The 25,992-nt window shown below is 36.9% G+C and overlaps 1 protein-coding gene across 6 annotated transcripts in view; it reads left to right on the top strand.

The window, feature by feature from the left end:
* The window catches only part of CYRIA (CYFIP related Rac1 interactor A), a 55,945-nt gene that overhangs the window by 12,902 nt on the left and 17,051 nt on the right, over positions 1–25,992 (top strand). Inside the window, exons 2-5 of one of the 6 annotated variants that reach the window (XM_088053545.1) lie at positions 2,959–3,009; positions 4,810–4,878; positions 21,221–21,345; positions 23,159–23,238. In XM_088053545.1, coding sequence (XP_087909671.1) covers positions 21,341–21,345; positions 23,159–23,238 — 85 coding nt within the window. In that variant the 5' untranslated portion in view covers positions 2,959–3,009; positions 4,810–4,878; positions 21,221–21,340. Of the gene's footprint in view, positions 1–2,958; positions 3,010–4,809; positions 4,879–21,220; positions 21,346–23,158; positions 23,239–23,423; positions 23,504–25,992 lie in introns of those variants that run through there. The other 5 variants (XM_088053547.1, XM_005521846.3, XM_014251486.2 and 2 more) reach the window with 5 other exon arrangements.

Here is a 25,992-nt window from a genome sequence, read left to right as displayed (position 1 = left end):
GTCATTGTGTGCTTAGGAAGGTAGAAGAAAAATTCTTTCAAGCCTGGAAGTGAGAAGCTGTCTGGAAAGCAGGAAAAATGAGCCAGAGCAACTTAAAAAGTCATGGAATAATTGAGTTTCATATTTTGTTTATAAGACAAGCCCCAGAGAATACACAACTATAATCAGCCATTTTGAAAACACTTGTTAAAAAAAAAAAAAAAAAAGGAAAAAGAATATATTTGAAGAATTATGGCCTGGCATTTTAAACCAAAATTTATAAAGTGAATGTTAAGCAGATGGCAGCTACAATGTCCTCAACCAAAGGATGTATATCCTGGCAGTAGAGTAAAATTTATTCCTGCCCTAAGCTTTGCTTTCTGTTAGCTAAAGGAGCAGTGCTAGTGCAAACCTGAGTTGGCATGATCCTTAGCTTTTCCCTGGGGAATCCTTGTCTTAAGCAGATGTCTCAGCTCTCTTCTAATTGTCTATTTGCCTCCTGTCTAGGCAGCGCAAGTCTAACCTTACATTTAGCAAAAACTGTAGGGTGTGAAGTTTTGTGTGTGGGTGTTTTTTTTTTTTTCTTTAAGTAGTGTTAAAGCTATTAGCATCCTAATGACTTAACAGTGTCTGGTCCAACAGATAACTCATGGGTTGACTCTAGTCCATGGAGCACAGCCATCTGTTTCACCACCTCGCTTCTACAGGACATGAGGAATAGCTGTGGCATGGCATAGGCTTCTTGGTAACCTTGTCATGTGCTTCTGCACCTGGAACTGGTCCAGCGAGCAGAAACTGAGCTCCCAATCCCCACACGGGCAGTGCCATTCCTGGGCTGGGGATTCCTGGTGCAGTTTGTGCTTTGGGGGTTGTGTGGAGAGAGAACCAAAGTTCAGGTCAGGATGCTCCAAGGATGAGCTGCCCTGAATTACCTGTATTGCCATTGACATCTCTTGCATTTTTCTGCATAAAATTTAAATAGTACCAGGTTGGTAGCAGAGGTTTTAATGAGTCTGTGCTTTTTCAGTTTATACATTGATAAGTGTGTTCAGCTGCTGCTCCTTTTTTGTTTTTGCATTTTAAATCATAATAAAATTCATTACTTCATTTTGGAACTTGTACTTTCTACTCCTTAAGTAAAGGACTTCTAAAACATGGAATAATGTTGTGGTTGCATAGTTAGGATAGAGAGTTTGTCCTCTGGCGCACACTTCATCTCATTTAACTCTTCTCTTTTGCATTTGAACATGATGTAGTCTATTCTGTAATGCAGCTTCACTGAACTCCTTATTTCCAAATAGAATTAATTTAATCTCTGCTATTTATGCTTTGTTTAAAACTGATCATACAGCCTTAATTATTTCTTACACAGCAGGAAACTTTGAAAATAGCAGCTGTGTTTTTCCTTAAGTCATAGTGGCTGTGAACTACCACTGCTCAAATCCCTGGGTGGATAATAAGCTTTACTCCCAGCAGGTCTCCCAGACTACTACGCTAAGGGAACCAAACTGACTCCCATGTTTCATTGTATAAATGCATTTTAACTAGAGATAAATTGACTTGCTGGAGCATCCCAAAATAGTAAAAGAGAATTTTCTCTTCTGTGTCATGTGATGGTTTGCCTCCTTGTTAATATCCCTCTCTTAGAGCAGCATTAAAGTTTTTATTAAAGTTTCCAGAGTGTCTTATTTATTTCAGTCTATTTTTATGAGGCTGGTGTTCAAGAACTGTTCACTTTCCTTTCTTTCTGACTTGCAAATTCTCCCAAGGGCAAGAGCGGTTGCTCATAAATGTTTCTTCACCCTGTGGTTAAGTCAGAGTGTTGTAAGAAATATCTTGATACTTAGTAATTTTCTGAGCTCCTTAAGGTGTTGTTCCTCTTCATTTCCCTCAGCTTTCCTATGGAAAACTGTGACTCCAATCTTGGTATGTTTATCTCTGCTTTTAAAGGAATATTTTAAAGATTCCAAACTGGAAACTCTAATTTAGACTTTTCAGAGTAGTTTATCCTTCTTCCCTCCCATGGCATTGGCTTTCCCACTCAATGGCATATCTCAGTCCAAATGTGATAGCTCAGTGAACTTGCGTTGCAGCCCATTCCATACAGTTATTGCTTACAGACAATAAATGCTTTCTGGCATCTGTTTATAGTCTTTGTTTTAGTGCCCATTTCATACCTGCTAATCACATTAAACCTGCAAGTTACACTAACATTGTTATTACATCCCATTTGATTTTGTGTTTCATTTTGTTTTATAATGAACAAAATTTAGATCTCAGATAATTTTTTTAAAATATTAAAAAGCAGACTTCCAGAATGTTGTGTGTATTTGATTAAAAACCTAATTCAATCCTAGTTACTACTTAAGTTGTGCTGAGGGATGGCTTTTATGTATAAGTTGCAAAGTTTTTGTAATTTTATAATTCACCTAAACAGGAGGTTCTCCTTCATAGTTACTGAGGTTTTCTTTCCAAAATTTAGTTTTTCTACATAAATGTAATTAGTGATGGAATTCCAGTCCTTCATACTTGTGATTTTTGTTGTTGTTGTGTCAAGAGGGAAGGGGATGTGTTTTCTTACATCTTCAAGCAGTTAATGCTGTACTAAACAATGGTCTTTAGAGTTGTTTTTTGCAGCCCTGTAGCACTGGAGGGTCGGGAGCTGTCTCTCACTCCAGCACTGCTCTGTGGGAAAGGGAGGGTGTGTGGGTTCCTCGGGGTGCTGCCGGTCCTTTCCCTGTCCTGAGGTGTTCCTGCAACAGTCTTTCACTACCTTGGTGTGCGCTGCTGTGAGATTAATTGACCTTTGGCTCTGGGAGTAATGCACAGTAGAAGACTCCTTGCAGAATACTCTGTGCTTTTGGGAAAAGACAAGTTATTCTCTGCTGAAGGTATTGAAGTAATTTTTCTAATTTTTACTCGTTAATTAAAACAGTTTCATTAATAACAATATTTTTAAATAAATTTTAAAACCCACAGATTGCAGCCTCTGTTTAAGTATTGGGAAGGCTCTGGATCATCTTCAGCAAGGTAAGAGTCAACTCTGGTACTTTCAGACTTGCACAGAGCAGCTGTGGAGCAGATTTGGTTATCATCAGTGATAAATGAACACTCAGCCCCCATTGAATACCATCCTTTAAGCAGTTTTACTGTTGCACCTCACTGACACTTTCAGGCTTCTATCTGGGCATAATATTCTCGCCTTGAGGTTTTTATTTGTTTGCTTTTCTTATTATAGTACAACAATTGAGAATTCTTCTTCCCATGTACTTTTTTTCATTTACTCCACTGTTTGTTTTGAGTCATTTCACTGTTATTGTTCTGGTCTGTCTAAACCCTTGAGACAGAATTGGCTTAGGCAGAGAGCAGGATTTGTTCACATCCCTTTTGAAGTCCTGGTTCTGTGATTTTTATGGGTCTTCTACGGCCATTTTTTTCCCCAAATCTTGACCGAGTTCCCATCAAACTGTCTGAAATATAAGTTGCAAATACCATGCATTGCTTCAGAGCTGGAGAGAATTTGCAGCCAGCAGCAAAATAAAGCAATGTTAAAAAAAAAAAAAGTTTTTACCCTGGAGAAAGGGAGTTCCCTGACTTGACCAGCTGCTAATTGGTACAAAGATTTGTTTGCACAGAGGAGCTTTCCTAATTAGTTCCCTGTGTGGGTGTTCTACTTGGGAAATTAGTGTTACATTTTGATATCATTTAATCTGCCTTTATAATGAATTGTTAAAATTTGCAGTAAGGAATGTATTTTTAGGGGAAAAAAAAAAACAATCTGCACTGCACCACACCAGTTTCAAGAGATAATTCCTCTTTAGGCAGCAATCAAGGTTACTTTTTTGAAGTTAAATTAATAAAAGTCCGTAATTAGATTAAAGCCAGTTTTTAGTCACATATTTAGAAATATAGCTGCAGAAACACAACCATGTGTTTTTCAAAGCCAAAACTTAATTAAGCTGCATTAAGCTGATTTATGAACCGGATGACTTGACCTCCGCGGTTGTGAGGATAGTGAAACTGAATATTTGGGAAAAGCGTTAGTGGAGTTTTATTAGCATTATTGAGGTTATGTTTAAAGTCGAAGTTCACTTCCAAGCTTTTCTGTAGTGGCTTTATTCTCCTTGTTACCTTCACCTTTATTCTGGGAGCAAGCTTGCATCTGTCTTATTTTTTTTTAGAGAGTTGAAAAAGTACCATTAAAATAGCTGTCCATATAGAACCTTATGAAGGACCTGGTTTCCTTGTTTTTCTAGTGGCCTCCCCTGCCCCCAGCACTTAGAAAATGAAATTATCACTATTGGGCATTTATATTGTATTCTTTATTTCAGTGGATTCAAAAGATTGGAAAATTAATTTCTGAACTTAGAACTGCTTTAACTGGACTTTTTCAGTATAAATACTGTTTTAAATAAATATACCCTTTATACTAAATTGATAAATGTTTTGGAAATGTATTCTCATTTCCATGATTTCATTATTGTATCTTTTAATTCTTAATATAATGCATACCATTACCAGTGCACATTATTTTCCTTTGGCTGTACCAGTCTTGGCAACAGCTCATTATAAAATCCAACTTAAATTGAATCTATTCAGCAGAATTATATGGGATAAAGTTTAGTTTGAATACCTGATCATTTCAACCCAGCTGCATTTTTTAATGGTATTGCTACAAAAACTTGTGGATGTTACAAATTTCACTTTGAATAGAGTAACTTCCATTTCTCCTGGACATTTCTTTTTTAAACTAGAAAGTTTCATTGCAAAATTGAGGTAGGACAGAACATACCTGATCCCAAGTATAATCCTGAATGTTTTTCATGACAGACAGACGTTGAATGTTTAGCATCACCTCTTTGGATTTTTGAATGTGAATTGGAGCCACTTTATTTCTAGGTAAGACATAACTGTGTGTTTGTGTTAAGTACCCTCTTCCTTTTATATGTGAATTATGAGAAAGCTAAAGAGTGCAATATGCTGGACTTTGCTTTGTGCGGTGTTTATGTATTTGTTGAGTGAGTCCAATGTTATTTGAGGTTTTAAGTGCTAATAGTTAATTTGTCCTAAATGTCTGTGTTTCCTGAGAGAAACCACACCAGCCACTCTGTATGGTCAATATATGTATAGGACTTAATTTTGTGATCATGTATAGAGTTGTTCTATTTGCTCATTGCCATCTAGAGGGGTAGGTGGGTGCTGTCTGCCCCTTCTCTTGCATCAACACCTTCACTCAGCAGGATGTGGTGGTTTAGGGAATTTGCTGCTGAAAATCTGCAGGATTGCAGAGGCTTCCTGGAGGATTACTCGTCTGTCAGTTTAGACCTCTGCATCAGCTCACTGCAGATTCATACAAGTACTGGTATCAACACAAGGGAATCAGTGCCAGTACCTGCAGCAACAAATTGTTTTATTGGCTTTAAACTTCTTATTTCTCTCTGCTCCAAGAGAAGGTTTGATACATGAGAAGGACTATGAAGGGGTTGTGAGCAGCTGCACACTTCAATAGCTGAGGGGGAAGCAGAGGGTGATAGGGATGAACTAGAAGGTTTTGATCTGTAGATGTAATTAAAAGAAAATTTGTCATTGAAAACAAACTACTTCTTAGTGAAATGCTAGAGGTTGTGCCAGTCTGGCTTGTGTTTTTTACAAAGATTATAGAGACCAGAAGCATCTCTGTCACAGTTCACATGCAGCTGAGTTGTGGTCAGTACTGTGCCAGGGCTGCAGGGCTGAGAAGAGTCACAGACATCAGTTCTGATTGTGACCCAGACAGTGCTGTTTGCCAGGCCTTCCTGGATTCCTGGGAAGCATGAAGAAGACAGGACATTTGACCTGGAGTGCTTGCAGCATGTAACACCTAAAATCTGAAAGGCAGTAGTACCTTCGTGGTACTGTGGGTAGTAAGTCTGTGCAAGACAGTAGCTTTGATCCGGTGGTTTATTGGAGAGATGGAAGCCATTGAGTAAGGGAAGGATTTTTTTAAGTTAACCCTACTTCAGTAACAGTGAATGCTGTCATTAATTCAGCTTGCTGTGTGTTAGAGGCATCCAGCAAATGGTGCTGTGGGCAAAAGATCACAAAAACTTCCATTTGTTGCAGGTGAAAAAAAGCCCAACACTGCAGCAGCCTGACTGGGTTTCTATCAAAGACGGTTCACAGTGCCCAGGTGAAGTCAGGGCAGTCTATCAAAATAAAGGTGTTTGCTAATCATGAGGAGGTTTGTTCAAAAGAAACAAGGCCACCTGCAGAGGTGGAAGGTGTAGAGATTCGTTGCTGTAAGGTCACAAATGATGTGAACCAGCACAGCTGAAAGACGGCGATGTTCCTGTTTCATTTCACTGGATGGGTGAACAAACCCAGGTCCAAGGGACGAGATGGATGGGAGGAGTGAAAGGGGAGACTTAAGATGAAAGGCTGAAATCAGAGCTTTGACAATTTCTGCAGGGTAGAAAATTGCTCTCTGTGTTTTAAACTACTGATGTGAACCTGTAAGGACTGTATACACAACCACCAAAGCCATTTTGCATATTTTATTTTTAGGTTTTACTTTCCCCATTAAAAGAGCTTCCAACCTTCTATTTCGTTATAGTCATATGGGAGTTGAAATAGGAATTATGTACATAACATACCTGTGACATTTTATAATAGCATTTCAACTAAAATTAATGGCCTAGGATGATCCTTTGGAGCCAGAGAGGAGAGAATCTCAAAAATGGGTGTTCAGCATGGACTTACCCATTCCCCTTGCTGGGACTGAGATGAGTTGAAGGGAGATCTTAGAGACAGGACAAGTAGAGTAAAAAGGAAAATAAAAGGTAAAATAGTAGGAGTGGAGATGAAAACTCTTGATATGACAGAAGAAACAGGAAATGAGAAAAACAAAGAGTGAAATGAGGAAATAAGGATTGTTAAATTATGGGCTATTTCATATTTATTCTGTAGAAAGTTAATACTACTACAGCATGGTTCAGTGTTTTTATTAATTGGTAGAAAATAATAAACTGGTAGAAATTAGACCTGGTAAGAAAATGAATTAGTATAGTTTTTTACCTGATATATTTTTGAAGTCCTAACTGTTGGCTCTTAGAGACCTTTTACAGTTAAAACTTTTTTTCAAAATTATACCCTTTAATATGACTTTACTGAAATCTTAAAGATTGATTTTTTTTACACTGACTAAATACAAGCTGCAGAAGCATATGAAGATTTTTTTTTTTTGTGTAAAAGGAAAGGTTCTGAAAATCAAATCTTAATATAAAAATGACAAGCTAGTAACAAATTCTAAATACTTATGCAGCAGAAGCAACCTTTTGTGCTCTTAGGTGTGAGCTGTTTGAGCTGTGCTGGGAACTTTACATGATAAGGGTTTCATTTCTGTCAGTGCAAAAAGGAAAATTGAATCTTGTAGGCTGTTCCTAAATTGGCCAGTATCCCTTGCAACTTTTGAAAACTGTGACATGAATTACTGCTTTAGTTCTCCAGAGTCTGAATATCTTTATCAGAATAAATAATAGTATAACTGTTTTCAGAAGTGTTTTGTGTATATACATGTATATGGTGATCTATTACTGTTGTTTTTTTAAATGACTTTGGGAGCAGGAGAATATGGGGTGGGAAGAGACTAAACTAGTTTTCATTTTCAATTTCCTATTTTCTAAGAATACATTGGAAAGTTTCTTAAATAATATCATAATAGACAGTTGGAAGATGAACTATGATGATTATATTCAGATCTTCACATGGTAAGTATGTTCTTAAAATAGTAACTACTTGACAAGAAGTAGCCATAATTTTCCACCAAAAGTAGTGTGAACTGTGTAAGATGAAGTTAGCAATGCAGGGAAAAGCAAGATCAAACATTTAACCTAATCCAGACAATTAAGCTGGATGTCTGAAGTAGGTTTAACTAACTGCTTAAGGATTGATGTTGAGTGCCAGAATTAATATCTAAAGCTGAATCTCTGGAGTGAATTTGTACTTCACACACAAATGTGTTTACCTTAGGCCATGATGACTTACTTACATCTCAGGTATCTTGATAAAATGAGGAGCACTGTAGTTGTATAATTTCAGAATGCATTTCAGACATTTTTTTAGAAAGTGATTAAAAGTTTATAAACAAGATGATAACATTTCACACCTGTTGCTGTGCAGTTTTTGAGACTGTTTTTGTCTCACAGAGTATCTTGTACAGGCGTGTTCTGTACAGTTATGAGGAGTACCACGTAATGAAGTTTTTAACACAGACCTCTACTTAATTCATTGCCAGGTATTATAAATGTGTTTCAGGGAGAGCTGTGAAGAAAAGTACTGTGGTAATTGCAGGGATTGCCTTGTATTGTTGGCCAGATGTGTTTTCCCAAGAACTGGGCACACTCGCAATCTGGAATTCAGCTTTATGCCAGATTTTGGTCTGTAGTGCTAGACTGTGACTCAGAGCCTAAAATTAAAAAGCTTTTTCTGACATCCTCAAACAAGGATGGTTTTCCAGCAGGTGTTAATGATGAAGTGTCTGCTAATTTGCAGACAACTCAATGAAACTTGAAGTTTTTGAAATTAAGGGCATAATTTTTCAAAAGTATCAAAAGGCACTAACTCAGTGACTTTTTCTGAAACAAAGGCTCTAATTTTTCACCCACAGGGAAAAAATAAGGCCTTGTATTATCTCTTTCTTAATAAAAAAGTCTTTCGAATATATTTTTCTTCCATTAAAAAAAATTGCAAGCCCTTTTTTTGCAATGTTCACCTTCATTAACACAACTTGCTGACTTCCTTCCTCAGCTGCAGTTCTTCCTACACTCAGAGGTCAGAAAAGAGCAAGAGCAACAAGCCACACATCTGGCTGTGTCTCTTTCCAACTGGAACAAAGAAACGAGTTTTTAATCGTTTTTTTGAGTTAATTGTAAACAATTTGGTTTTGGAGTCGCTGACTTGCAGCAAATGTTTGTCGTAGGCGGATGTAGGGAAAAAGGACTATGTCCTAATGCAATTCCTCTGTGGCCAGCAAGGAGAAAAAAAACCACTTAAAAAAAAAAAGGAATGTCTTACTCCTTGTAGCACTGAAGTATGCTGAGAATTTTGAGTGCATATATAGGATATTTCACAAGCTTAAAATATATGTTTTGATGAGGCGGAGAGACAGAAGTACTTGCTCATTTAATTTTTCTGTGATCTTGTATATAGTAATACTGATTTTTCCACCCCCTTTATTTTCATGAGCTGTTTATGTATAAACAAACTGACAGTGATAAAAGACTAGGGACAAACAATAGGAATAGGGGAAAACTATTTTAAAATTAGAGTTCTGATCTAATACTTTCCTCTGGTATTTGTATTGTCCCCTAAAGGCATTTTTTCCAGTAAACAATTGTCAGAACCTTATATTTACAGTCATTTACCCTTAATTAATATTTTGAAAATAAATCCTTCAATAATGAGTGTAGTAGTTTTCTTACATTTCCAGTTGTCTATTGTATTTTATGCTCTCTAGAATCAGGTAGCATCAGTATGTCTAAATTATTAGAATTTATTTTCATTTTAAGTGTTTTATGTAAAGGAAACATTTGGTGTGACTTCTATAGTTTTACACTTCGCAACAGGCTTGTTGATTTACAGCACTACTAAAACCCCAACTACTTTTAAAATACATTGCCGTAGTTTTGTGTGTCTTAATTTGAACTCACATTGCTCCCATATTTTGGTTGCTTTGTTTAATAGGTTTGTCATGATGGTTTTATTTCTAATCTGACCATCCTGCTAAATATTTGCAAGTGTCTTGATCTGAAAAGTAAATTGATAATGCTGTTTGGAATTATGCCAAAGCTTATGACGAAATTGAATAAAAGGAATCATTCAAAGGAAATGTTTTCCATCAATTTATTTGTAGGAGGTGAAGTGTTCTGTATTACGATTATTTTTTGTCAAAATTAGGTGTTTGGGCTGCTAATGCCACTTAGTGGATATCTGCCATAACTGCAGCCTGTTACAAAGCCAAATCAGGTGCCACACAGCTCTCTTGATCTGTATATTGGAGTTTTCCTCCTGCCTAGAATGTGTTGACTATAGCATGTTGTCAAGAAACCTAATTATCAGGTGTGTTTTAAGAGGTTTATTGTAGCTAGTTCAGATTTTTGATTAAATTTATTAAAATGTAGGAATTATTTATCACAGAATTTTGTACTTAGAGGAAAATAAGGATTTTATTTGCATATTTAATTTGCATTGAAACATCAAACAACAGTCTTGGTCACTTTGCACTGATTCTTTAGGTTAATTAAATACTAATTGATAGTAAGGTGATAGTTTCGGTGGTTTAGGCAATGCTTTGCTTTAGCCCTTTTGGTTGATGACTGGGCAGACACTGACCTGGAACAAGCTGATAGTTCAAGAACTGAATCGAAAGTAGTGAGTGCCTTTTGCTTGATGTATCCAAAATGGGAGTGGGATAGACCCTGCTGTAAATGGACTTTTTCAGATTCAAATAACTGGTGAGAGCAGGTGCTGATAATGCCAAGGTTGGGTGTTTGATCCCCGCATGGGCCCATTCACTTCATGGTTAGATTCAATGATCCTCATGGGTCTCTTCCAACTCCAAATATTCCTTGATCCTGTAATTCTCCTTTGGAAGATCAGAAAGGTCAGCTAGACACCAAATGTCTGTTCTACCACTTTCATTGAAAGTTAGCACTTCCTGAATATATTTTTTTAATAGAGATTATTTTTTTGCTAAGTAGTTTGGATAGTAGTATTACTAATTTGGTGTATTTGATGTATTTGTCAAATACATTATATATAAATATATTACATATATTTTTAATACATATATATTAATTTTTTTCTAATATTAGCATTTCAAAAAAATCTATACAAAAAGAATGTCATGCTTTTTGCAACTTAAAGGCTTCTTTTTATGGAAAAGATTTTTTGCACTTTTGAAATGTGTATTGATTTAGGCTTTTCAATTTTTTTTTAGCCTGTGAACTCTGTTTTTTGAACTTTTTTTTTTTACTTCAATAAGTTTCCATTATTTTCCATCAACCCTGATAATCTTCAATCACTATGTATTTTCTACCTCATCTCTCAGGCTTTTCTGAAGTTTTCATTTATGCTGTTTTTATTAGTAAATCAGTTGAATAATTTGCAACTAAAATTATAATTGGCTCAGAGGAAAATAACCCAAAATTTAGTTTCCAGATATGTTTTAGTGCTGTATTACAGGCTGGTTAAATTAACTATGAAGATTGAAAGACAATATCAAAGACTTTTGGTGATGTGAATAACAATATTTTTTAGAAACTTTCTTCTCTTCCATTGGTTTACAATGAAATTTTAAAGTGTTTAATATTTTGGCTTTGTTACAGTTATAATAATTTAAGTTTTTCAGCAAAGTTTTAAAATATTTTTACATTTCCTATTTGAATAGTTGTTTATAATTTGAAATTTTCTCAAAAATTAATGGATGGTGCCTTTTCAAGGATGTATTTGGTCTAGATGTGACTTCTGTCACAAGTGTCACAAGTGTGATGGCAAGGTAGTTACAAGTGAAAATGAAAAAAGGTTACGCAAAAGTAAAATTTTAAATGTCTCTCTAAACCTAAATATAGTGTATTTTGTACAGTTCCTAGTTCTAGAAGGCATGATTTGCCATTGAAATGGGATTCAGCAAAGGCAGTAAGAAAGTCTTGGATGTGACTGCTTCCTTCCATTTTTGGTAGCAGGTAACTGGCATTTTAAAATTAGAGATCTTACCCTGTCTATCTCTTTTCGTCAGACTACAAAACCATTTTTTCATTCTCAACTTCTAGGCTGCTTCTTGAATTCAAAAGAAACTATGTTAATCCATACTTCTTGAAAAAGGGTAAATAAGAGGACTGTTTCTGTAGAGATTGGAGTGGTGCCAGAGCTGATGTGGCACATGGCAGATGCTTGGTGGGGATGCCCTGCCGAGGACCCTCACCAGCCTCGGGACCTCACTGTGCTAAGCCTGAGCAGCCCCCATGTGCTCTTCCCTTGAGTGGAAATAACACTTCTGATGATTGCAGATGCAGTCACAGTTACTTTCAAGCTAAATTCTGAGTTTCAGCAGGAGGAAAGTGAAAGCAATATGATTTGGTTTCTAATATTGGTATTATGTGGTTATTACAATATAGTCTGGATTAGTTTGGGTTTTGTTGAAGCTGTAAGAGTAGAGGAGAAGGCCATGCACTGGAGCTGGAGCCCACGCAGAACTGCTGGCTGATGGTGAACAGGGAGGTTGTTGCTGTTGGGCTGATTTCAACTGATGTGAGGGCTCCACGGCCTTTATTTAGATGGGAAGGTGAGCTATGGAGGCAGTCGGGAACAGGTGCACCTCATTTGTAAGGGAAGGCTGAGGGAGCTGGGGCTGTTTAACCTGGAGAGAAGTGAGAGTATACCCAAGCAATGTGTGTACAAGGGAGGGTATCAAGAGGATGGAGCGGGCTCTGCTCGGTGGTGCCCAGCAGTGGGACAAGGGACAGTGGGCAGAAATTGATGCACGGGAAGTTCCACCCGAACGTGAGGAAGAACTTCCCTGTGCGGGAGCAGATCGCCCTGAGGGGCTGTGGATCTCCCGGGGAGGCGATGGATCGCCCTGAGGGGCTGTGGGTCGTCTGGGGAGGTTGTGGATGGCCCGGAGGGGTTGTGGATGGCCCGGAGGGATTGTGGATCGCCCGGAGGGGTTGTGGATCGCCCGGAGGGGTTGTGGATCGCCCGGAGGGGTTGTGGATCGCCCGGAGGGGTTGTGGATGGCCCTGAGGGACTGCGGATCGCCCAGAAGGGCTGTGGATTGATCTCCCTCGCTGGAGCTGTTCCAAAGCCTGGGGCGGTGCGGTGGCGGCTGTGCGGCAGCAGGGGGCGCTCCCACGCTTCCCGTCCGCGCGCTCCGCTTTCCATGGATAATGGCAATAGATAATGGCTAATGAACAATGAGCCTCGCGGGCCTGTGCGCCTCCCAGGGCGGGTCTGGGACCGGCCGCTGTCCGCACTGGTCAGCCAGCAGTGCATACATACGTACATACATACATACATACATACATACATACATACATACAGGAAAGTGGGAGTAGGGTATAAAGTCACTACCGTGCATCAGTTTTATTGTCTTAATAAAAAGTTATTGTGCAAATTTCATTACTATACTAGGAATGGCTTCCAGGAGTGATTGGAATTAATTACTGCAGAGCCTGCCAGGGTCAGTACAGGCTTTCAATTTTCATTTGCACTTACAAGAAATCTAATTTTTAATTAAAAGGATGGTTTTAATTCTGCACCATCCATAGTAATCCTTCCCTGTTTGTCATTTTAGGCAAATGACAGGATTGTTAATATACCCAAAAAAGTTGCAATGGTTTAAGCAGCTCATGTTGAGTTGGCAAACAAGGCTTGTTTGCTAATCAGTGTAAGTAAAACACATTATTTGAAAATAGATTTACTGGGGAATGTGCTTCTTAAAGTATTAGGCACAATGCAAAATTAATAATCTCTTTGTGTTTGTATCATTAAGAGGGCTAATGTGCTTGTCTGTGAACACAATTTTCAAGGCAGGCTCTTTTGCAGAAAAATACCCATTCTGCCCTGTATGCCTTAAGGAATTGAGTCTTTAATTGGAAAGTATGTGCACTAACAAAATAATATCAGCAGGATTAAAAAAAAATTATATGCAATTAATTAAGAAAAAGGAGTTTTATTGAAATGTATACTTCCCAGTAACTCCTGCATACTTACAGGTTAGATCAGTGTTTTGGAAAAAACCTTTCAGTGTTCAGTATTCAGCGTCCTCATCCCTTAACTTGACTGTGAGAGCAGTCATTGAAAAATTCCACAGTTTAGCAACTTTCTGATCTACCTTATGTTTAATTTATAGTCGAGTATAATGATTAAATTTTTCCTCGGTCTTTCTGCTTACCAGTCTATCTACATTTATGGGATTGACTTGGTTTTATCATTGAATGGAATAATTTACATTTGTATTTATGGAATGTCTTCTGGAAAGTATTTCCAGTTTATTAAAATATTTTGAATTATGATCCCATTTTCCAGAATATTTTAATTCCCTTCTAACTTAGTGCATATTTTAAAAAGTGCCTGTTGCTAATTAAAAGTATTGAACAAAACCAAATCTGTGCAACAGATACTGTTTAAAAATACCATCATCTTTTTATTTTTCTTCTTTTTTTTGTTTTTTTTTTTTTTGCCAGTAAACTGCTGACAGCTACTTTTTCACATTTTCAGTGTTCTGGAAAATTTATGGTAGTAAATAACATTTTCTCTTTCTTTATCTCTAGTGCTTTGCCAAAGCTCCCTCTATATATTTCTTCAATTCCACCCTATGCTTATACAGGTGTATTGGTTTCTGAGCCTCCATTTTGCCTCTCTTGTCCACCAGAATAACCTGTTGGGTATTTTCTTTTCTGCAAAGTTTCCTGCACTCCCTTATCCCTTAAATCAACTTCCCAAGAGACCTGTCCTTCCAGGTACCTGAGATTACTGAAACTGCTTTTGTGAAATCAGTTTAATTTGCTGTTTTCTCCTTGTTTAGTGACCTCCTCTCTTTCTAATTTCTCCTGTTACCATCCTTATATTCAGTTAATTCTTCCCATAACTACCACAAAAGTCAATAATAGCCTCTAGAAGAGGCATTTATTACTCCAGAAACCTGTAGAGATATATGATTAATTAATCCTGAAGCTTCTTGCCCCATTCTGTTACTCATATGCCTCCACACTTCAACAGAACCTTCTTAAATATTTCCCTTGGTTAAGTGGTCTCTCAGTTTGATGTTTTAGGGTGTTACCTGTTGTTTCTTTTTTTATTTTCCTCATCTCACTCAGATGCACATTGAAGTTTTCCTTTACCTTTTTCTGAATTTTTAAATACATTTTAAAAGTATGTATTATCCTCCAGTTTATTTACAGTGGGTTTTGATTTTTTATTTTTCTAGTGGAATTCTTGCTATTTCCATCAGCAGCCTTGTAACAGCCTTGTAATAGGTCAGCAAGTTTTCTTATTTTTGTAATGGGATGTTAAATAAGACTACTGTGACAAATTTTTAAACTAAAAGCAGCATAAATATAAATTCAAATAAATATAAATTCATAGCATGATCCACATTTCGTCTTTAATGCCTCAAACCTTGAGCTGTTGGTAAATATTGCCAGCCATAGCTGTCTTAATTCCACTAATGTCAATATCTTCGATTGAATTAATTGTCTGTTTAGTATTTTAGGATGTTCTTTAACATATCTTCCCTTTCCTAGGAAACCATACTTGTAAAGACTGTTTCTGATCCATCTTATAGATTATTACCCTCCCATAAATACCCTACCCATAAATACAAAATGGCAAAAAGCATTATATCCTACATACTGACACATTCAGATCAGTTCACTAGGAAATATGCACTGAGAAATCCAGTCCCTGTAGGATTTATGTTTGACTTACTGAGATTAGATGTGCTGTTTTGGCATTTATGTATTAAAAGGAGAAGTAAAATAGAAAAAGAAGAAAGCTAGCATGCTAGACTTACTCCTGTTATCAACTGGTACAAGAAATAACTGGAAAATAAAATCACTCTGAGGAAAGTTTTAACAAGAGTTGCCCAGAGAACTAGAACATGATGGTTTTCATTCTGTTTTTCAGACACTTGCCCTGGATTTTCTTTCCATATAATAAAAATACTCTCTGTGCCATAGTCAGAGGACTGAATGATCAGCAGGCATGTACAGCCAGAAAGGACCAGGAACATTTTTTTTTTTTTTCTGTTTGTGATTTTTCCACCCTAAAGTCCTGTTTCTGATTCTTATCTGATCTAGTGTAGATTTTTCACTCATTATATTCACAAATATTGAAACCAGATACCTTCTCAAATGTTCAAATCATTACATTTCCAAAACTTTGTTCTAAGATGGCTTATTTCTTTTCTCACTATGAATTTGATGAGAGATAAGGACAAGAAAACTTCAGAGGAAGATGGTGGTGCGGCTCTCTTACAAGATTTTGGAGGAACTGAGTCAAACTCCACTTGGAACAAAATACATTTGTATTCACTTTTACTCTGAAGGAAGAAACACTCAAACTAGCCAAACCTGTCCTATATCTTTTAAAGGTGTCTCCCTGCTTGAAAGTTGATAGAGTCTCCATTTGTTGTGTACAGAGGAATTGTGTCCCTGGTTTGTGTAAAGCATCTGTGTAGGCAATGCCATATTCAGACGAGGTTACTCTAGTTGCTCTGTGCTCAGGGAGAAGGATCAAAGTGCAACAGTGCTTTCTTAAATTCAAATATAATTTTACTCTAATTACTTAATTGGATTCCATTCTACATTTTTGGTAGTGTTTTTTTGTCTGCTTTGTGTTTTGTTTTTTGTTATGACCAGATATCAAAATCCAGATATTTTGGTTGCCTGGTTTTCTTTCTTTCATGATGGCTGTTCTGACGTTATATACTTTGAAAATATAAAGGAGTTCTGTTCAAAGTAAATTCAGGTGTGAGGGTTGGCATATAGAAAAATCCCCCTGCTGGATAAGTTTTAGGTTCATCTAAGGTAATTTTTTTCTTTTTTTACCTTTTAATTTCAGAGAAACCACAAGCCAAGCTCTGTAATCCTTGGGGCTACAAATACTAATGTTGGCCAACTCTTTAAACATTTTATGATTACTGAAAAACATATTTGTCATTACAACCCATTTATTAATTCCCTTTGACTTGCATCACCTTCTTTGTAGATTTTAATTGTGTCCTGCAATCAGCATATCAGTTAACAGCAAAAACTCTTGGCTGGAAGTGTTCCTTAACTAGGATTTTTAACAAAATGATTGTTCAAAGAGGGGATGATTCTTTTATCTTGAGTTGCTTTCACCTTGTGCAACTTTCTTCTCTTATTCTACTTTTTACTTCTCTATTGCTGTTTTCTGGCTTTGGGTTTTGTTGGGGTTTCTTTTTGTCTGTTTATACTTCACGTGCTGAAGGAGTGTGTGGCACTGATTTTTCTTTGCTTGTGTATAGGTTTCCACTTTTGATGCACTTTATGTTATTTATCTTATGAAAACCTTATAAATACAGTGTTCAGAGGCCAGCATTGGGGATAATTCCTTTTTCCTGGAAAATTAATATAGCTTGCTTTCTGAAAAGAATTTGGTTATGTTTTTATCTGTGTCTTTCTAGAGAGTACTGTACATTATCTAATATCTATGGGGATTTGTGCAATTATCACTTCAACATAAATGTATGACTATTTTTACTTTTTATTTAGTATTACAGTACATTTTTTAACTTATTTCTAGAACAAAGTCCATAGAGAAATAATACCATTTTTGAAAACTAACTGGATTTACAAAACTGAGACTATTAAATGTCACTTGTTATATTTTTCTTGATTGATGCACCTACAGTTTATATGATTTAAACACTTAGCAGTAAAACAACTGAAGATAGTAATAATACCATATCCATGCAGATATTCTCAACTATAAGAAATTTGAAGAGATTGTTAAAAAGAAACCTACTATGGAATTGATGGGAAGAAAAAATAGAAACATAGAATCATTTAGGTTGGAAAAGATCTCCTGGTTCATCAAGTCCAGGTCTTGACCTAATCCTGCCAGATCCGTATCCCTAAACACAACATCTACAAGTCTTCTATCTACCTACCAAGATGGTAGCTCACCCACTTCCCCTGGCAGCTTGTGCCAGTGCTCAACAGCCCTCTCAGAGAAGAAATTTTTCCTGATATCCAATCTAAACCTCCCTGGTGCAACTTGAGGCCATTTCCACTTGTCTTACTGCTCATTAGCACTTCCCTGTGGCCTTGCTGGCCACTCTATTGCTGATACAGGCCAGGTGCCACTGGCCTTCTTGACCACCTGGGGCACTCCTGCCTCACCTTCAGCTGCTGTTGACCAGCACCCCCAGCTCCTTTTGCTCTTGGCCACTTTGCAGCCACTCTTGCCCAGCCTGTAGCACTGCAGGGGTTGTTGTGACCCAAGGGCAGGACCCTGCACTTGGCCTTGTTGACCCTCACACAACTGGCCTCAGCATCAGTCCAGCCTGTCCAGATCCCTCTGCAGAGCCTTCCTGCCCTCCAGCAGGTCAGCACTCCTGCCCAACTTGGTGTCATCTGTGAACTGAATGAGAGTGGAATCGATCACAGAATCGTTTAGGTTGGAAAAGAACTCCGAGATTATTGAGTCCAACCTTTGATTGTATACCATCATTCCAACTAGAGCATGGCACTAAGTTCCATGTCCAGTTGTTTCTTGAACACTTCTGGGGTGGTGACTCCATTACCTCCCTGGCCAGTCTGTTCCTGTGTTTAACCACTCTTACCATGAATAAGTCCTTCCTGGTGTCCAACCTGAGTGCAGCATGAGACCGTGTCCTCTCATTCTATTGCCAGTTGCCTGGGAGAAGATTGACCCCACCTGGCGACAGCCTCCCTTCAGGTGGTTGTAGGGAGTGAGAAGATCTCCCCTGAGCCTCCTTTTCTCCAGGACAAACACCCCAGGCTCTCTCAGCTGCTCCTCATCAGACTTGTGCCCCAGACCCTGCCCCAGCTCCCTGCCCTTCTCTGGACACGCTCCAGCCCCTCAATGCCTTTCATGTAGTGAGGGGCTCAGAACTGGACACAGCACTTGAGGTGTGGCCTCACAGCTACAACTCGCCTTGTCCAGATCACTGGTGAATGTATTAACTGGGACTGGCGCCAGTACTGGGCCCTGGGGAACACCACTGGTGTCCAGTCAGTTTGGATCTAACTCCATTCACCATACCTTTTTACTCTGTGCACCTGTCCAAGCCATGAGCAGCCAATTTCCCCAAGATAATTTTTTTGATCTTGCACTTATTCTGTTTCCTTACAAGAATTTCAACAAACTGTATGAGTGAGTATCTCAGTGATTCGGAATCATGCTTTTGATCTGAGAGATCTTGAGTTTGTTCAGATGCTGGTATCTTTTTGAAACTACAATTAATTACTCATACAGTAAGGTCAGTTCCAGTGCTTTAATGATGCTGATGTGCTTAGTACATTTCCCTCAGACTGTGGACTGGATGCCTCCTGTCTCTACCCACTTAGGTGTGCCACTAGAAGTTATCATTCTGAATCATCCATTGCCACTCCTGAGCTTGGGAGCCTCTGTTTCTCCTGAAACTCCCAGTGGAGCTGCTCATGAAAACACAGCCCTGCTTTCGTTAGGATGATCTAAATGAGGTTAAGCAGTAGGTATTTGCTGATCCAGCTCATTTTGACAGAAGCCTTTCAGGCCATGTTTATGTGAGCAGACAGATTTAGAAAATATTATCTGGCAAAGGAGCACTAATGAGCTGCAAGGACTTGAGCTGGTGAATGTGTCCTTTTTCACTAACACAAGGTTTTAAAGCTTTGTCTCTCTGTTACATCTTCAGTGTACTGCAGTGCTGCTGATGGTGTTGAATTAGTACTCATTAAATTAGTCCTGTAAGAGAAGTCAATCAGTACTTCTCTAGCAATTTGTATTGTACTGTACCTGTTATTTGAAAGTGTAACTCCACACTTGAAAATTGTGTAGTTGCTTAAAACAGTGTGTTAACCAAGATTTTAAAGAAGTGTTGAATAACATGATATTCACTGTTCAGTTGGTAATATCCAGTTTGGGAACTCTTACTAATTTTCAAAAGCAGATTTAAGTATATAATAAATGTGTTTCAGTATACTTTCAGTATATATATATGTAAAATCCATGGCAGATTGTAGGGTTGAATTCTGATTTGTTTTGGGGGAATAGTATTTTATATATCACAATTCAAAAATAAACTGATTGCGTTAGTGGGGTAGAAGGAATTTATTTTCCTATAAAAGGTAATACCTCTAGAACGTTGAAAATAAATCAGTGAAATTTTAGGAACACAGTTTTTTGTTGGAAAACCAGCCTGTGATATTTTGTTCAAAGCTCAAGATTTAAAACATGCTACTGAATAATGGTAAATAAAATGGAAAATGCTGAATTTACCTTCCTGTTCGTTGCTGGGTTATGGTTTATTTATGTCTGTGTGTTACTAATTAAATGTTGAGCATCAAAAATTAAGCAATGAGCTTTAAAATGTCAACAGTGGCTTAAAAACTATTTTTTATATGCTTATGTAGTATCTTAGGGTAATCTTTAATGGTTTGGAAAACAACAGGGAAAAGTAAAATGCAAACATCGTTGCCAACGTGTCATAAGTTTTGAAGCATAATTAAAAGTTGGAATTTTAAAGGATTTAGGCACTAAAGATAAGCTGCTAGCATTTAGTGGTGCAGCATCAGCAATATTTTTATACATGTATTGAGTCTCAGTTCAACATTATCAACAGTATCAACAGTAAGTAAAATAAAATGCTTTCCAGTTTAATGAAATATAATTTTATGCTCCTACGTTAAACCTTTATGATTTACTTCTGTACCTCAGCTGTTACTTGCATTTTTCTTGTAACCACAGTATTTATATACATATATATACATATAGACCTGCTCAGAATGTGTGCCGTTAGTTACTTTGAAATCTCATTAAAATTAACCTGGAAGTGAATTTCAGTTCCTGAGGTTTGGAATATGTTTATTAGAGTTTTTGAGGAAAGAGTTTGAAACAGCCAAGTACTGGGAAGCACAGGCTATGCAAAATAAAATAATTCAGTTTGAGGCAAAGATTTGTGTTTATTAGCATTTCCTTTAAGGTGAAGGTTGGCCTTTTAATTTGAAATTAAAAACTTAGTTTTGAATGGTGAGTTACACTTGAAAGTTTCTTGAAACCAGATGTTGCTGGTTAAACTTAGTTTTGTTTTTTAGGAACCATAAATTATATAAAAAATAATTAAAACATGTTTATCAGCTGCCTGAACTGTATTTTCTGGATGTTGATGCAGAATGTGGCTGTTTTTGGGGTTGATGTGCTTTGAAAATAGATGTTGCAAAGCAGAGCCTTCAGGATCACTGGAAAACGCTGCCTGCATAAGCACATGTGTATGTAAGTTTGTGGTAGGCTTCTGTTCTGTTCTTGTGACCTGAATAGCTGGATCAGTTTCTACACAGGGATTGAAGGAGGGGGAATAAAGTGAAAAACAAGCTAGGAAATGTAACAAAAGTTCTGGAAAAAATACTCAGAAATCTCCCAAGCTGAGATGTGCTGTACTTGTTTAAGAAGGATCAGAGGCAGAGCTTGGGCACATGATCTCAAGCTGCTCAATGCAAATAAGAGAGTGTATCCTTAGGTTTTTGGCACAAGGGGTTCCTCACTGTTCGAAGCATGCTATCAGCTAAACCAGTTCTGGATGCAGTGCAAGCTTTGGCAGCAGAAGAAATGCTTGGGTACTCTCTGAAGATTGAAGGCTATGAGGTAAGATACAGCTTTAAAAGAGTTGAAAGTGAGTCCAAGCTGAGTCAGTCATTTCGATTGTGATAGTATTACATAATATAATTTTTTTCCTTCAAGGTTATGAAAAGGAAAATAAGTGTGTATTTTATTGTGTTTCTTCTAGCTGATACTGATAAAATGGAATATATCAGTGTGATGAAAATATTAAATTATTGAAGATATAAGTTTTAACACTATACAATCTATTTTTCTCTGTTTGCATGTTTTTCCCCTTTCTAGGCTAATCTGCCATACTCGGTTTATAAGGTGCTGATCTTGTTCTGAAAGTAAAAGTGTAAATATTTTTCCTGCATGTAATGAATGTAACTTTATGAATAATGGAAAATGTTTCTTTGTGTTTCAATTTTGTGTATGCAAGATGTTGCTAATTACAAAGGGCTTGACAGTCTGCTCACTGGATTTGTTCTGGAGAGAAAATTTTGAAGAAGTATTTAATGCAAAACAAAGCCATTTATTTAACAAAAGCCTTGCTTACATGAAACTGCATATTCTGAACAGATTTTTGATTAAATTTTTATCATTTTATGGTATTATTATGGATGCTTTGAAATCTCCAAGCTTGGCATTACATTCCTAGGTTTTTGTGATGTAGAAATACATCCTTCATATGCACATAGAAATTAGGGTTGATGATACTTTTCCTACTGTAATGCTTGTGGGAAAACTTGAAAAAAGCTTTGTCTCCTCATGTGGAGTATCAGCCATGTACATGCTTAGAATAATTTTTTGTGGTCTGATTTTTTAAGTGGGAAAAGAGTTAAACTGAATCACAGATGAACATCAGATGTGAGCCCCAAGAGCCATGGTTTACAGTAATGAGAATATTTCTCTTTGAGGCAAAAACCAGTTTTCAATCTGTGTTTTAAATCTAAAATTACATTTTTCTACATCCCTCCAGGCAGATCTCTTTATCCTGATATGTGCTTTTCATGGTTTAATTTTTCTGTCTTCTGAGAAAAAGTTTGACCAAGAAAGCTCTACTTTCACACAGTTTTGGCATAACTTATCTTCCTAAACACTGCACTGGCAAAAAAACCTTTCTTAAAATCTTTTTCCTTTTTATGTTCCATAGAAACTTGCTTTTTTGAGAGCTGGTCACTTTTCCTTTTGGGAATTGTTCATAACTTGAAATGCAAAGAATTCCAATATGATAAAAGATAGGAATAACAGATAAAAAGAGTTCAAACTTCCCCTTTTTACTCTTTTTTTTTTTTTTTCTTTTTTAAAGTATACATTTAAAAGTATACACTTTTAAAAGATAAAAAGCTTTTTAGCCATCCTTTTTGATATAATTTTATAGTAATATATTATAAAATCTTATTGACCAGAAACAAATAGTTTTTTATCTTTATAATGAGTTATTTTCTTAAAATGACATGGATTTTTGCTGAAGATCTAAAACAAGTGTTGAGCTGTCAATTTTTACTTTGAAATGATATTCAGTAATCTGGAGTCCAGCAATTTAGAGAATTAACAAATAGAGATAGTTCTGGGTTTATTTCTCTTGTTAAATAAATAAACTCATAGATACCTGTTTATACACTGGGATGTTAACCTGATGTTAAAATTCCAATTTGTTGAACAGAATTATTTTTGTGTTTATCTGAGGTCTTCCTCTTTCTGCATAAATATCACAGAATTGACCATCAAAATGTTTCTCATGGTCCAGAACTTGCTGAAATGTTGAATATATGATGCAGACTGTGTCAAGCTCTTAGCTGTAGTATTCTGAGTTTACATGTATAACTGTTTATGATTTTGTTGCATTTACTAGGTTTGCTGGGATGGGTAATCTTCTTAAGGTCCTTACCAGGGAAATTGAAAACTATCCACATTTTTTCCTGGATTTTGAAAGTAAGTTCAAACAACTAAAAGACAATGAGAGAATCTTTTCCCTGACTTAGCAGCAAACTGAAGAAAAACTTTTAAAATCTGAGTGCTTACAGTGTGTATTTTCCAGCACAACCAATCTGTCCAAGTCCTTGTCTCTAAAATCATTTGTTCACTCAGGACTTTTCTCTTCCTTTTCTATTTTTCAGGAACCAAATGGGAAATCTTTTAAAAGTTCTCACTTGCACAGAGCTTGATCAGGGGCCAAATTTTTTCCTTGACTTTGAAAGTGAGCAAAGCTTCTTGCCTGGCTTGCCTTCTTTGCTTATTATTTCCTAATAAACTGCATGTGCTTATGCATCATAAAGCAATTCAAAAGGGATTTGCAAACAAATCAAATTACACTTCAGTAGCATATTGCTTTCTGATATTTATAAAACCATACAAAATTACTTCATTCTTAGCAGAGAAAGGGACAGAGAGGTAGATATGCAAGTAAAACCTTATCTTGAATTAAATTCAAAATATTTATGAGCCATTGTTAAACTTAGACTTACATATGAATGAACTCAACCTCAACTTTCTTCAACAAATCAGGGTTAAAAAAAAAAAATTATGATTCTTCCTTGAATGGAAATATATGTTGGAAATAAAAAGCTGAAAAAAGTAAGCAGTGGGGGTGGAACTATTTTTGCTTGGTTCGGTGCTGATCTAGCTGGGTTTATAATTTCTAAAAAGTAGTGAAACGGTCAAAGTGTACGTGCTTGATTGCATTTCTCTTAATTGCATGGTTATCAGTTGCAGAGCAGTGTTACCCATTCCAGTTTTCTTGTCACATCTATATTTGATTCAAAGCTGTTTTTACTTTTGCTGACTACAGCTTCCCTGCATGTACTTTCAGACACTGTCACCAAATCCTTTAATATGGGTTTAATCTGTCTTCACCACATATGTGAAATGTTTTATTATGATCTTCACCACATATATGAAATGTGTTTGAAACACTCACAGTGACATTTTCTCTCTTAATACCTCTATTCTAGAAAAAAAAAAAGGCAAACAAAAAGTTTTGAGAAAATCCAGTGTTTTAAAAATACTTTCCTTTCGTAGCATGTTTTAAAAGAGCATTTCAGGTGATTAGACACATATTTTGTCATCTTGAAATAGTTTTGTTCTTTAATAATTTATTCCTGAACTATTTTCTGAAAGAAGTAACTAGCATGCTATGAGCGTGTATGTCTCTGTACACTCGGAAACACTGCTTCAAAAAGTCATTTAAATATATATTTAAGTCTGATTAAATTGTTCAAACATGCTTCCTTAGATGAGAGCTAGACTATATGGCTGGAACTGTGCACATACCTTAATCTTCTCATCTAATTACCTCATTATGAAAAATCAGTTTTAAATTATGAAAAAAAAAGTTAATTGCTTAGTTAGGGTTTAGGAGAAGCCATGTATCCCTTCTTCTCTGTCTATATAATTTGAAAACTTTACTCTCATCCCAGGATGTCAAACCGCTATCCAAGCCACCACTTAATTTTTTGCTACCAAACTTTTTAGGGCCTTGGCAGTGCTCTGTGGCTTTGCCAAGCTATTGTGAAAGCTTTCAACTGCTCTGAGTTTACAGGTTTAATCAGCCCCATTGTGTCCTTGTTGGCAAGAAAGTGTTCCTGACCCAGGCTGCAGGCTTGGCAGGAAACAGATGCTCTGGCAGTGGGAAGCCCTGGTAGAGGTGGTGGTGAGAGAGGGAAATACCGAATTAGTTGCCTTGGCAGTGAAGGTTGTTTTTCTTTCCAAAAGCACGTGGCCAAGAACAGAACAAAGTACCCTCTCCCAGTGGAGGTGCCAGTGGTTAGGGCACACTAGTCAGGCACACCTACCTGGGGAGGAACAAAACTGTCATCTCCAAATTTCAGGGAATTTCATGCATGTAAGTGAAAGTTTAAACATTTTTCTCACAAAATACAGTCCCAGCGGTTTTTGGTGGCACAAAATCTATATTGGCTCAAAGGGATGTGACTAAAAAAAGTGGCTGTGGTTTTGTGTGGTTTTGGTGTCCCATAACTGGCCATCATCCAGTGGAAAAGGACACTCTGAGTGAGTGGACATGGGTCAGATTCTGGCGTGGGCTTGCTGGACTTGTGGCTTTCCATGGCCTGAGCTGTCAGTTCAAGCATATGGGTGAATATGGTTGTTACACTTGGCCATTTGGAGAATGACAGGTGTGCTGAGCTGGTGTCTTTACTGTATTCATTATTTGCATCAGCATCTTGCTTTTTAGTTTCTGTGGGCTTTTTCATTAGCTGGTTACAAAAATAAAATAAATAAATTTTAAGAAAAGTTTCACATCATCTCCTTTCCCCTACTGTAGTGCAGGTGTCCACATTGTCAGTTGCAATTCTTTTTGACACCTAACATTATTCTCCAATCCAAACTGGAAATCAAGTTTTGTAACTCCATGGTCATACTTAAAAACTTGAATCCAGCAGTAATTTCAGTTAATGCTGTATAGCAAAAGCAGTTCTATTTGCTCCTCAGTACTCATTTTAGAGTTGGGCTGTTATGCTGGGTCTGTGTGTAGAATGACATTCTCCATGCAGGTAGAGAGGCCTTTTCTTTGAGGGGTATTGCAGACTTTCTGCATTCAGCCAAATTTCTCTTTTTTAAGATCTACTGAAAAGTTTAAATAAAGAAAAATAATTTCATCCTTCTTATAAAGTGCACCATATTGCTGTTACACACTTGGATCTTGATGGGAATATTTTTAATCAAGTT

Source organism: Pseudopodoces humilis, chromosome 3 (genome assembly GCF_049639895.1).
Source record: "Pseudopodoces humilis isolate 2021_Gansu_Grassland_sample_001 chromosome 3, ASM4963989v1, whole genome shotgun sequence".
Taxonomy (NCBI): Eukaryota; Metazoa; Chordata; class Aves; order Passeriformes; family Paridae; genus Pseudopodoces; species Pseudopodoces humilis.
This window is presented reverse-complemented; position numbering and strand designations above follow the sequence as displayed.